At 40.2% G+C, this 14,541-nt stretch overlaps 1 protein-coding gene across 2 annotated transcripts in view; it reads right to left on the minus strand.

The window, feature by feature from the left end:
- ITGA1 (integrin subunit alpha 1) overlaps nt 1-12,953 on the minus strand; it is a 163,601-nt gene extending 150,648 nt beyond the window's left edge. For both annotated transcript variants that reach the window (XM_049648089.1, XM_049648088.1), the window contains exon 1: nt 12,304-12,953. In XM_049648089.1, coding sequence (XP_049504046.1) covers nt 12,304-12,364 — 61 coding nt within the window. In that variant the 5' untranslated portion in view covers nt 12,365-12,953. The remainder of the gene's footprint in view (nt 1-12,303) is intronic.
- Between the last annotated feature and the right edge of the window lie 1,588 nt (nt 12,954-14,541).

The following is a 14,541-nucleotide window of genomic DNA, read 5'->3' on the forward strand; positions in this document are numbered from 1 at the left end:
GGAATCCCAGATTCCAAAATTGGCAGTCTCCGCTTTCTGCAGCTCAATAGCCCGTGAAATGTTTAGGTTAGGGATTGGGTCGCAAAAGCTTAGGGCGGGATCATCACTGCCAAAGCTGAGAATATGGGAAGTGGGGAAAATCTGATGTAGTAGGACCAACCCGACTGAAAGGCTATGGAATTTATTTTAAAGAAAATCCTTAAGTCACACAGCATTTTTATGGTGTGGGGGTGTTAAGAATTGGGGACTGCTTCTTAACAAGATCAGTAAATAGAAAAGGCCCATCAGAATTTTCTTGAGGGTTAAGATGGGGTGGAGAGCAGAGGAGTCCTACCATACATCTTCCCATTCTCTTTCTTAACTTGTGTATGGCACTGAAAGGGAAGCTTGAACTGGTGAGACCAGGATGAAAGGGAGGAATCTGACTCTGGCACAAGTCTTGAATTTCACATCTCAGTTATCTTCCTCAGAGATTCTAAGGGGACACAAAATTCCCCTCTATAGCTCTAGTACAAATTAGAGTCATTGTTTTTGTGGCCTCTCCTCTTGCTCTCTGTTCTTACCTCCTTTCCCTCTTCCTTTCACACCTTCCTGTCATAGTGAGTGCCCTCACAGTTTCTAACTCAGACTTCCTTCTTCCACTTCCAAGTAAACCCAGTGACTTTTGAGTAAGGAACTGATCGCACTAAAGTGTAAAGATGGCTTGCCTCTCTCCAACGGAGATTTCCTAACTAGGAGAGAGATAAATACTTTGAGTTGCTCCTTGATCACCTTTCTAAGTACAATTTACCTCTCTCTAAAGTCTGCCAAAGATTAAAAACCACAGAATCACAGTGGCAGGCATACCGTAGGACCTTAATAAATGTTAAGTTTTTAATGAAGAGCTATCCTTTATTGAATATTCACCAGGTACTTTCCTATATACTCTTCTAATCTTCATCTATAAATATTTGTTATCCTCATTTTGTAGATTAAGAAAATGAATTACAGAGACATAAAGAAATGTATTCAAGATCACATAACCAGCTTTTAAATTCAGACATGCTTAACTCTCCATCCTCTCCTCTGTTCAGTGGTACAAGATTATATATATTATGGATGCTTGAAATCTCTACAACCATAAGTTATGTGCTGTCATCCACTGCCACTTCCCCTTAATTGTCACCTTTACCAGTTAAAGACCCACAGCTTAGGAAACAACTGAGAGGATTTGAAAGGCATCAGTCCCTTCCTTGCTTCTATTACTAAAAAAAAAAAAAAAAAAAAAATCTTTATATTCTTCTGCTCAACATACTTTTCCTTCTGCCCAGCCTAGGTCACCATTATAATCCTTGAGAAAAATCCAGTGTTCTACTTAAGGAAAATATGCATATATTTCTACATTTAAAAACTGTAGGAAACCCACACTGACTGCTAATTCTGTGGTTATTTTAAAGAGTTTATTTAAATTATGAGGCAAACTGCTTTGGGGTGTCTTTTTAAACATAAACTTGCTTCAGTGAACATACTACAAAATTTTTCATAGAATTACTATTTGATCTGAAATAGAATTATTTTTTAGTAACTGGAGCTTACTTTTGAATGATCAGATGTTTTCTCTCAGGCTTTGTGTTGTAACTTAGTATTTCCAGATTAATCATTACATTTTTATTTTGAATTATTTAGAATTCTCATTCCCTACTAATTAAAATCCAATTCTGTGATGTTCAGGGCCTCCATGATTTGGCTTTACAAGCTTTATTTTCCACTTGCCCCCTCCAGCACCCTATATTCCACCACAGGAGTAATTTTTGTTCCCCATACATCCTGGGAACTGTCTACTTTGCTGCCCTTAACTCATGATGTTCTCTATTTAAAATGTCACTGCTTCTCAGTCCTTCCTCCATAAATACTACTTCTTTTTTAAGCCCCAGCTTAAATGTTACCTCACATTTGAAAACCTGCATATGTAAATATTTTTAATATTTTTTAAATGTTTATTTATCTTTGAGAGAGAGACCGAGTGTAAGTGGGGGAGGGGTAGAGAGGGAAACACAGAATCCAAAGCAGGCTCCAGGCTCTGGGCTGTCTGCACAGAGGCTGAAGTGGGTCTTGAACCCTCGAACCGAGACATCATGACCCGAGCTGAAGTCAGACGCTCAACCGACTGAGTCACCCAGGCGCCCCTGAAACCATGCATATAGTAATTGGAATACCTATCTTTTCTTTCTTGTTGAACTCTGAGTAGATTAATCCTTTTACTCCTCCACTGACCCTTGAAAAGTCCCTGGCACATAGTAGGCACTTATACATGGATAATAACCTGAGTGGATCAGATGTGAAGTGTGGCAGCTATATGAACATTATCACAGACAGTTCTTAAGGCATGATATTGTAATTAATGATAGTTCACTTAACTTAATAATGGTATATAAAAAGTAATTCCTCTTATTTTAAAGCTGTTGTAGTTACAGCAGTTAAGTAATATATAGCAGTATATGGTATTTTCATTTTTTTACCAAAATATGCAAAATCATGAGAAAAAAACATTTACCTTTGTTACTTTAAACTCTAATTTTATATTTATTGGCTTTTTGAAAATAGAAACCTTTATATCAGCAACTTTATATCTATTTTTTCTATTTATATTAGTCTCTCTAGAATAAAAAAAAAGTTTTCAATTTGTTGTTTTTGATGTAATTCCAGTGTCTCAGAAAGAGAACTGGGCTAGAAGTCAAACATCCTGGATTGTAATTCTTACCCTGTCAATTGTTTTTACTCTTAACTTTAGGCAGCCCTTAGTGTCTTAGAAACTCAAGTTTCTTTTTCTTAAGAATTGAGGGCATTGAATTCAATAATTAAAATTGTCTTAATTGTAAAGATTATGCTGCAAAAATGTTTAAAAAACTGAAACAGTACTCATAATCTCACTCTATCACATTTATATTCATTTTTGCATAGTACCTTTTGAATTTGATTCTTTCTAAGGCCCACTGTAGTGGTAAAAGATCGATACCAAGTTTAATCCTTGCACACCAAGAGTTGGCAGACAGGAGTCATGATCTTTCTAGTAGGTTATAACAACTTTAGATAAGGCCCCTAACTTACAAACCTGAACTTTTCAGTCTAAATTGTAAGTAAGATTATTGGTCCTGCCTCTCTTATTTGATAACCCTTATAAGATTCTAATGAGGTTATGACACTTGTTAACTGTAGAGTTGTATAAACATGTGAGATATATGGTAAATCTCCAAGAATGCCTGACCTGAAGCTAGAAATCTGGATCAGACATAGCAAGGATCAAGGGCTCACTTTAACATGATCATACTCAGTCTTGGAAAAATAACTGGTTCAGTAAAGCTGACTGATGAATAATCTGTTGGGTACCATTATTTATACTAGTATCCCTTCTGCAGGGAAACCTTAGGTCAGTCCTACTGCATGAGTTCATGCACTTCATTGGTGAATTGGATTACAGTCCTTCTTCCCATTATAATAGTATGTTAGAATGCTAGAAATGGTTTGTATGACAGCTGCAGGGCTAATGGGCTCCTGAGGATGGATTTCTTATTTGGATACCCTGGGCTTAGCACAGTATAGGGGCTGTATAATTGTTTTTGTTTCTTGTATTTTTTTTTTGTTTGTTTGCAAGACTTAACTTTTTTCTTTTTTTTAATGTTTATTTTTAAGAGAGAGAGAGAAAGAGAAGTGGGGGGGGGGTGGCGAGGGAAGGCAGAGAGAGAGAGAGACACAGAACCTGAAGCAGGCTCCACTCTTGGTTCGAGCTTACAGCAGTAAACCCAATGAGGGGCTCCCACTCACAAGCCATGAGATCATGACCTGAGCCAAAGTTGGACACTTAACCAAGACTAAGCCACCAGGCATCCCAAGACTTAACTTCCCTGCAACACCTACTAACTTTTTTTCTTCCTCTGCTTACAGCACCATGGAGGCTCTTCCCATCATTGCTTCCTTGCTTGTCTATTGCCTTTTTCAGAGTGTGAACTTCTTTAAGGACAGAGACTACCTTTTATTTCCCTGTGTTCCTGAAACTCAGCACAGCAACTGTTACATAATCATAGTTATTATATGAAAGAATATGTGATCATTAGTTCTCCTTTAATACAGAGTTTTTAACTTGCCTATCTTTGGTGTCTTAAAATTATGAAAACATTCTGTTTTATAATGTTACTATAATTTTAAAGAGAAGATTATTCTTAAGGTAAGTTTCTAAAAACCTATTTCAATTTTTGAGATACCCATGCTTCGGTAAGAAAATGATTATTTTAAACACATCATACTGAGGAAAAGATCTTAAAATGTAAATAATATATAATAACAGTTTTATTATGCATGTTTAGAAAATGATCTTTGCAGAGTAAACCAGAGCTCTGATTATGAATATCTAATAATAAATGCAATCATTTACGTAAGGAGAATGTGCTAACCTGGGATTGTACAGAGATGCCCATGTGACCTCCACAAGCAAAGCTAAGGGGACAACTGGGAGAAGTATTCAGCTAATTCAGGCAAAAGGGGAAAAGGGAAAGTTTTTGGTTTGTTTGTCTGTTTGTTTTGAAGGAACTTTTGCTCAGTTACTGTCTAAAGTTCTGTGATTAAAAGCAGTTACTTGATGGGGCGCCTGGGTGGCTCAGTCGGTTAAGCGGCCGACTTCACCTCAGGTCATGATCTCGCGGCCCGTGAGGGCTGTGAGTTTGAGCCCCGCGTTGGGCTCTGTGCTGACAGCTCAGAGCCTGGAGCCTGTTTCAGATTCTGTGTCTCCCTCTCTCTGACCCTCCCCTGTTCATGCTCTGTCTCTCTGTGTCTCAAAAATAAATAAATGTTAAAAAAAAAAAATTAAAAAATAAATAAATAAAAGCAGTTACTTGCACTTGTCACAAAATAATATAAAACCTCCTACCAGATAAGCAAAAATTTATCAACAAAAGCCTCCATGAGTGGTGTGTTTCTGTTTGTACGTATACCTATACAAGATCATTTTACGAAAAATATAACAATAAAATGGACAATTTTAAAGACTGGTCGGTATCCATGTGTTTTCAAACTTTAGTATTTGGCAAACTAAAATTATACCTAACAAAATGATTTTGAAAGTACACAGTAGGGGGTGTCTGTGTGGCTCAGTTGGTTGAATGTCTGACTTTGGCTCAGGTCATGATCTCACGGTTCATGAGTTCAAGCCCCACCCCGTGCTGGGCTCTGTGCTGACAGTTCAAACTAGAGCCTGCTTCAGATTCTGTGTCTCCCTGTCTCTCTGTGCCTCCCCTGCTCATGCTGACTCTCTCTCTCTCTCAAAAATAAATAAACATTAAAAAAAAAAGTACACTGTAATTTGTATTAGGAGTATAGGATTTATAATAAAATTTGTGGTTCATTAATCTTTTTTTATTTAAATTTTTTTTAAATGTTTATTTCATTTTTGAGAGAGAGATAGAGAGAGAGAGAGAGAGTGCAAGCGGGGGAGGGGCAGAGAGAGAGGGACACAGAATCCAAAGCAGGCTCCAGGCTCTGAGCTGTCAGCACAGAGCCCTATGTGGGGCTCAAACTCACAAACTGTAAGAACATGACCTGAGCTGAAGTCAGATGCTTACCGACTGAGCTATTCGGGTGCCCCCCCCCCATTAATCTTAATCATTTGATGTTCTAATGTGAGTTAGATATCCTATTCAAATTTAAGAATTTGCATTTATTATAGCAGATCCCATATAATTCATGCAAAAAGCATATGTTGTCACCCCTTTTAATATTTGAATTACAATGATTTTTCAAATTAGATTTCTCATTTGTTGTATTTATAGAGATCTGTTTGGATAAAACAATATTAATGTTTTTGCACATAAAGTGAATTCTTAACACCAACCAGTGCATGTATTTTAATCTCCTTTTAAGACTTATTTGACTTTTTAATCTTCTTTTTAAATTACAGAAGGCATTAGATAAAAATCAAGTCCCTCCATATCTGTGTTAGCCCTAGTGCTAATCACCAATATGACAAAAATTTAGGGTTTGCCAAAACTAGTCATTGATTGTATGCAGCTGGATCAATGTTTACTTTATTGTCACCTTTCTCCTGAGGGAGAGTATTCAGAGGAAGCTCAGTTCTTAGGATCTGGTGAGGCGACTGATGCCAGAGGAGCAATTATCCCTTGCATCAGATAGAAAAGAACTAAGAAGAGGGACAATGTTCATATCTTTGTATCCAGAAGGAGTGTCATTTGTATCCAGGAGTATGTTTGAAATTTTATGATACAGTTTTTAAAAATACAACGAAATGTGATAGAAAGTTTCCATGTAGATTTACTGTTTGTTATTTTTGTGATTTTCAGATGCACATTTTCCCACTTTTCAACATCTCTGAAACTAGTAGGCATCTAACAATCTAATGATTATAATTGGAATGGCAGCACTTTTATTTCTCAGTAGTGCATAAAATAATGGTGCATCATTCAATCGATGGTGTCTTTTATTCAGTTAGATATAAATGTGGGTAGATATATATATTCCAGGTAAGGACATATGCATCAAAAAGAGACAATCTGATCTTTTAAGTATTTTATGGCTTTGTCTATAGTCTATTCAATAACAAATTTCAAGTGCCTATTATTGTAGATGCTAAGGATAATGAAGAGTCTACCCTCATAGAGCATATAGCAAGCTGGGAAGACAGACAGTCAGATATTTAATTACCCTATCATGTGGTATGTTATAGAAGCACCAGGGGCTTACATGTTTCTGGTAGAGGGCGACCTATATACTCCAGTGGGTTTCTTGGCAATGACATTCATGTGGGGACTTGAGGTTAGCAAGCAGTGGGAGTAACTGCTTATGCAAGGCCTGGAGACTTCAGAGGAGTTGGCACAACAGAAGAGCTAAAAGAGACTCAATAATCTTGACAGGAATACATTCAGCTCATTTACATCTCTTGATACTCTTCTGTACTTGCTTTGAGAGTGAATACAATTCTCTAGTCACAGAGCACTCTGGATAGGCAGTATATTCTGATTTTAGCATTGTGGCAACAATTCCAAATATCTTTCATCTCAATTTTATAACATGAATTCAAATACACTATTTTGTGTTTCATACAACAGAAGGATTGTGTAGGTAAAGAATAGCACTTTGATCCCTAATTTTCTGAATATGTTTTAAACATGAGCTATTTTATGAAGTATTTTAAGGAGAATATGAAAATTTAGCAACTTCTAAATCTAATGAGAAGTTTTGGGGTTCGAGGTGGAGGCACATATGCCGAGGAGCATCCATCTGAGGAAGTAAAATCAATAGTTATCAGCTGTGCCCAAGTTTATGCATCAAAAGAGCATCATGACAGCAGGGACGACAAATAGGCAAACTGGTGAAACGTGAAATATATATGTACATTTCACTCCTACTCTCAGTGCCTATGTATTAAACAAACAAACGAACAAAAATCCTATGAATGTATTGCTGCCTTTACTGATATCATAATGACTAAAGAGTTTCCCCATGTTCAGTAATTCCTGTCAGTCCACTGTGTGCCACTGAAGGTCATTTCTTTGTTAAGAGTAAGTGTCTGATTTCCATGTTCAGCCGTCACCTCACTGGATTTCATACACACACATATATATATTTTTCTTTTTAGAGAGGGGAGGGGTGGGAAGGGAAAGAGGGAGAGAATCCCAAGCAGAGGATTAGACGCAGAGCTAGATTCTACGACTGACCACGAGATCATGACCTTAGCCAAACTCAAGAGTCAGACACTTCTAATGAGCCACTCAGGTGCCTCTGGACTTCATTTTGAATAGGAAATCTTGACTGAAGAAAGTCACAAAGGAAGACACCTTGCTTTTAGGCTAAGTAAAATATTTCTAGGGTGGAGAGACATATAACTCAATTAGGCATCATTCTATATATTCTTAATATCCAGAGATAGTAGTCTTATTTGGGTTATGATTAATGTAGGGTAGACATCATCTAATTTCACTGTATACCTAAAAGTCATGAAAATAACAGACTTGCATCATTCAGTAGGTCCTTATGAAAGTCTTTTAGACAGGTATACTTGGATTTAACATTTAGAGGGTTGAGCAAGAGGGAAATGGAGTTGCATTTAGATAGCCTGTATGGCATATTATCTCACAGCATGAGATCTGAGATCAGAGATCAAAGCTGAGCACAGGCTTTGCCTTTTACTAGTTGTGTGACTTTGCACAAATTAATCTCTTAGCATTTTGGTTTCTTCATCTCCAATATATGGATAATAGTTCTGAATTTTTTCCTGTTTCTCAGATTAAAATGAAATAATATATGCAACGTTTTTGGCACAAGGCCTCACACAGAATATGTTCTCAATAAATATGTGCCTTTCAGCATTAAGTTGTGCCAGTTTTTCTCTGTTATTGTATGTCTTGATCTTTTTCCCCTGGAGGTTTAATTCTGCCATTTGGATATGGCCAATGAGAGGCTGGGCAAGAAATGAGAGGGTGGGAGGAAAAGAAGGGGTATTCATTTCCCCTGCTCCCTCCTGGTGGGGCTTCAGTTTGGGCTCTAGCTGCATTCCTCTTCCTATGTCCCAGCTCCTGTCCAACAGTCCCTCTCCCATAGCTAGAGTTCACAGTCAACCTGACAATGCTCCCTTTTCATGCCTAGGATTAGTAATGGCTTTTCTTCCCACTGTTACTTCAGATGCTTTCTTCTCATTATTGTTTGTCCTTAGGTGCTCCACCATCTTTTGTCAGTTCCTTTAAATGCCTCTGTAAACAGTCCCTTTATTAAACTTCCTTCAGTTAAATCCTTTATATGTGTCACTAGTTTTTGCTGGGACTTTGACATACATAAAATAATAATCTGTTGACAAATCATTTTAAAATATCGTTAAAAGCTAATACAAGACAATTCTTAATCCAACGGGAAGTTTATTGGGATGGTGGTGGTTTGTTGTGGTGATATAAGCCTACATTTATAAATTTTTTTAATGCTTATTTACTTTTGAGAGACAGAGCATGAGTGGGGAAGGAGCAGAGACAGAGGGAGACACAGAATCAGAAGGAGTCTCCAGGCTCTGAGCTGTCAGCACAGAGTCCTGAACCTTGATATCATGACTTAGGCTGACGTTGGAAGCTTAACCCACTAAGCCACCCCAGGCCCTCCAAACCCACATTTAGGTAGCCTACCTGGCATATTATTTCACAGCATGCGATTCAAGATCAGAGATCTAAGCTGAGCACAGGTTCAACAGGGGGTGGTGGAGGGAAAGGTGGAGTTCTCTTCCACATGCATAAAACAAGATCATATCCACAGTATCAAAATGAGCGCGAGGATTACGGAGAAAGTAAGGAAACGTGATCGGCTATCATGGGAAGGGTACATTTTGGGGTTTTGGCAGGCAGAATAATGGTCTCCCAAAGATGTCATGTCCTAATCCCTAGAACCTGTGAATGTTACCTTATATGGCACAAAGGACTTGCCATGTGTGATTAAATTAAGGATCTCGAGACAGGGAGATTATCCTGCATTATGTAAGTGGGTCCAATGTAATCAGAAGGATCTTTATAAGAAAGACTCAACAGGGTCAGAGTCAGAGAAAGAAATGGATGATGAAGCAGTCAGAGAGAAAAATTTGAAGATGCTATACTGCTGGCTTTGAAGATGTAGGATGGACCCACAAGCTAAGGAATGCAGGTGGCCTCTAGAAGCTGGAAAAGGCAAGGAAATGGATTTTCCCTGATAGCCTCCAGAAGACATGTAGCTCTGCACCTTGATTTTAGCCTAGAGATACTTCTTACAGAACTGTAAGATAGTAAATTTGTCTTATTTTAAGCCAATCAATCTGTGGCAATTTGTTACAACAGAAACAGGAAACCAATACGGGCGTAGTAGGAGAGAGAGGGTGCTGGATTAGAGCAGACCCTGAATGGTCAGTTGAGAATTTTGGATTTTATCTGAAGACAATAAAGAGCCATCAAAGTATTTTTGTTTGTTTATTTTACTAAAGACTAAGATATAATGAAAGTTACTTATTAGGAAGATAGATTAGAGGTTGGGTTCAGATTGGCAGCAAGAGCACTCCACAGGAGTGTGCACTGGTAGGGATGGTGATGAGACCCCAGGTTAGGGGTGGACTCCGAACTGACGAGAAGTTTCCAGGAAAGCTGACCCTATGATGACTGACTGGAAGACCAGCAAAGGAGAGGAAGAAGTCAAATTTCAGATCCTTGTAAAATGGGCATATTATAGCACATATGAGGAACTGACTGATTCTGACACAATAAATTCTAATTTAAATATGATTGAATTTTAGGTACATGCACATATACACATACACAAAAAGGACTTAAGTATTATAATTTAGAAATACCTAGGGGCACCTGGGTGGCTCAGTCAGTTAAGCGTCTGACTTTGGCTCAGGTCATGATCTTGCGTTCTGGTCTGTGAGTTCAAGCCCCACGTCGGGCTCTGTGCTGACAGCTCAGAGCCCAGAGCCTGCTTTGGATTCTGTGTCTCCCTCTCTCTCTGCCCCTCCCCTGCTCATGCTCTGTCTCTCTCTCTCTGTCAAAAATAAATAAACTTTAAAAAAAATTTTAGAAATATCTATATGTTATTCTTCTTTAAGTCCCTTTCTGCCTTAATATGCCTTACCAACAATTGCAGAAAACCCACAGCGTGCAACTTGTGACTGTTTTAGGCATGGGTAAATAAAGCAGTTAAACCTAAAAGATCTTCAGTATATGAAATCATAACTTTTTGACCTCTATTTTTTTTAAAGTTTCATTTTAAAGTTTATTTATTTTGAGAGTGAGAGAGAGGGAGAGAGAGAAGATATGAGCAGGGGAGGGGCAGAGAGAGCGAGGGAGAAAGAAAATCCCAAGCAGGCTCCAGGTGCAGAGGCTGAGAACAGGGCTGAAACTCACAAACAGTGAGATCATGGATCATGACCTGAGTTGAAATCAAGAGTCAGCTGCTTAACCTACTGAGCCACCCAGGGCCCTCATTCTTTTTTTTTTTGGGGGGGGGGGGGCGGGGGTATATGCAAACTTCATTTGATCCTTTCTGCACTACTGACTGCCTTTTTGGTAAGTTGAAAAAGGTACAACTTGAATAGTCAGACAACTTCAGATTTGGCACAACAACAAAAGGCAAACAACCTCTAAAAAGTTTGAGCTGGAGAGACATCACATAGGTCAAATAAGTGTAAAGGGCAGTGACAGTAGCTGATAAGTTAAACCATTCACTGGCTGTAAAGCTGTTCAGAAGTCTCTACTGTTTGGATTACTGGACACTTCCTGAGTAGTAGAAAATGTTTGGATGAAAAGTCCGTAGCTCATAATTAACTCTCTTAATGCCACCTCACTATGTAAAAAGTTTTGCTTACTAATAATCCATTTCTCAGAGATCTTCATAAGAGGTAACCAGGCTTGAACATCCAAATCAGGGTAAACTGGCCAGATAATTCCCGTTTTTAATGGCAAAATGCTGAATTAACTAGTACTCAGAAGCATGCCAGCAAAAAAGACACTGAACATTGAATATTGATGATATGCTAAACCCAACCGTTAACCAAACCATTAATCAGGTCACTTTCTTTCACACAATGTATCTTCCAGTTTTCACCACTACAACTTCTCCCCTCAGTCAGTAACTGGTAAAAAAAGATCTGACTGTGGGTTAATCATTTGGAAAATCTTAGGAATGATATGATTCAACATTTTTCTGAATTGGATATAACTTTGTATTTCCAGTGTTTTTTTTAAGTCCTCATGAAAAATACCTTTTATACACACGTAACAATACTATACTTTGCATTAAAAAATGGTCTGCTCTGTGACAGTTACAGAGTAAAGGCTCTCTATCCCTTTCTCCATTTCAAAAAGTTCCTCCTCATCCTTGACAGCAACAAAATGCAAAAATGCCCACCCTTGTGTAACCTGAGGGTAGGAACTTTGCATATAAATCAGGCGCCCTCTAGTTTCTCCCCTCCCGAGGAGCGGGGTGAGGAGGGGAAAGGCCATTCAGTAAAGTCCTAAAATACAGTGTAAACTGTCAAAACAAGTCTGTAGAGTCGCATCTACCTTGTCAAGTTTTCAGCGCTGTCTCCCTGCTACCACCGAGGGGGAAGGTTTTGAAACACATCAAAACGAGTAACGAGAACGAAACGCAGAAACTCCTTTCTGTACTCAGACCTGCCCAGACTACCTGAGCGCCCCAAACTGGACCAGCGCTCCATCCACCCCTCGGGGCCAGAGCTCTCCGTCTCCCTCTACCCAACAACCACAACAAGCCCGGAGCCCCGCGCGCAGATGCCCAGAGACAAGCAGGGTCGCTCACCGGTGAGGAGCCAGCAGCGGGCGACAGCCAGCCCTGGGCTGGCTTGGCGTCGGGGGGCCATGGCCCGAGAGCCCGCAGAGCCCGGGGACGCGCTGGATCGGCGGGCAGGACTCGGCGGGGCTGGGAACGGAGCCGCGCGCTCAGGGCCACTCTACCGCCGCAGGTCTGCGTCCGGCCCCGGCCAGTCGCGGCGCGCAGAAGCCGAAGAGTGAATTTCCTGTGTTTTGGACGAATGCCTCTGAGTCCTCTCCACGCTCCTCATATCCCAGACTTACTGCCCCATCGCCCGCCCCTTCGCGTGCTGGGTTTCTGAAATCCCACTGGCAGTCTCCCAGGCTCTGTCCGAGACATGGACAAATAAAGCCAGCTTCGCGGGTTCGTGTTTAGGCTAAAGTCCACCAGCTACAAAGCAAACCTTAAAGGGATATCTGCCTTTCATTGAGAGGGTGATGCCGCTCTCCGGCTAACTCCCTACGGTGGCAGGAAGGCGGGCGAGGGCTGGACCTTCGGAGGGAGTCGCCAGTGCAGTGGCCCCGCCTTCACACCCCTAACTTCTCCCCTGGGTCTGCTCGGGGAGAGTACTTTCAACGTGCCCGGGCTTCTCGGCCCTTAAGGGGAGGCTGCTTCCCTGGGGCCCGATTGCGCAGAAGGAATTCGACGGTCTCTGAGAGAGTGAGCAGGTCTGGTCTCCCCACCTCGCTTCCTGCGGACACTTGAACTTCGCCGTGCTGTGGTCTGGCACTAAGCGTGTGGATGTGGGAGGGGAGGGGGCGTCTACTCCCGCACGCCCCCACTGAAAGGGTTTTGCTTTCGCTTATGGAGGGTTTGCTTCGTTTGATCGTGGTTAAACGGTGGTTGCAGATAAACTTTTCTTTGGGAAGACTGATAAGTTGGAGAAAAGGAGAAGGAAACAAGAATGGGAGAAAAAAGAAAAGAAACAGAAATGCAAGAGGGAAGAGGGAGGTTAAAGAAGGGAGGAAGACAGCCTCTTCAGAAACGGTATGTGTGTGGGCTATTTTGTTTCAGTTGAATGAGAATGTTTGTACACTGGGAACTGAACCTAATAAAGAACCTGGGGACTGTTTTATTTCTTCTTGCTGAAGACTTTTATAACTAGGAGTGCATTAAATCATGTTCATGTTACTCCATCCTCTCCCCCTCCCTCCACTCCAGGGAACTAAAAATTGGGAAGTTAAGTTGACGGGTCAAAACGCTGGAGAATGTTACCCCACCCTGGGAGACCCAGGCCAGAAAAAGCACTTAAGAATTTGCAATGATTCCCTTGCTCATCCTGTGAGTTGTACAGCCTCCCTGTTAAGAGCCACATCCACATGTTAGCTTCACTTGCTTTTTTTTTTTTTTTTTTTAAAGCAGCTCTGTCTTAATGGTTTTGAGAATTTCAAAGAAAGGGAAGGAGTGGATGAGTGGATTTGTGTTTACACCTGGTGCCTGGAATCCATTCCATTCCATTCAAAGCAGCTACCAATTGAGTATCTCTCTCTAGCAGGACTAGGGCTAGGCAGGACTAGAGTGCCACCCAAAGGAGGACTCTGCCTAGGACACAATACAGGTGACAGTATAGGTAACCCGAGAGAAGGGAAGGGAGAAGCCACAGGGATGATTGCATAGAGTGCCACCGAACAGGATGACAGGGACTAACAGTTGGAAAAGACAATAAAGAAATTTAATGAAGATCAAAAAGATGGTCAGCCCTGAGATGATGAAAGCCATCAAATGTCAGTAACGTGACCCATCAGCTAAGGAATTTTTCTCTAATTTATTTATATGAAATGATTACCTAGTTGAATATGTTAAAAATACTGCTTTTCCCTGTTTCCAACTTTCATATTTTCATTTCTTAGTCCTATTTTCAAAATATTTATTTATTGCACAAATAAGTCTCTGGAGAAAATCTCATGTTGGATCACAGTTCAAACTCATCAGACATTACTGAGGCTCCAATGCCTATATTCAGTGTTCTCGTATCCCAGTTGGGCTTTCCAGCCTATCTTCATTAACTGGTATCATCAACCTGCCTCCTTTTCCTGGGAAAGCCTTGCCAAGTAATCTCTACATTTCATCTCCCTGTCTATAGTCTTAGTTATGTCTTCTGCCTCAGTGTGGCCCGTGAGGATTTGCACAATAATCAGTAAATACTGCTTAACTGATTAACCGATAAAAAACTGATAAGTGATTAATGTTTAGACATTTAAAAATCATGATACATACTTTCCCCAA

Source organism: Panthera uncia, assembly GCF_023721935.1.
Source record: "Panthera uncia isolate 11264 chromosome A1 unlocalized genomic scaffold, Puncia_PCG_1.0 HiC_scaffold_17, whole genome shotgun sequence".
In the NCBI taxonomy this organism is placed as follows: domain Eukaryota; kingdom Metazoa; phylum Chordata; class Mammalia; order Carnivora; family Felidae; genus Panthera; species Panthera uncia.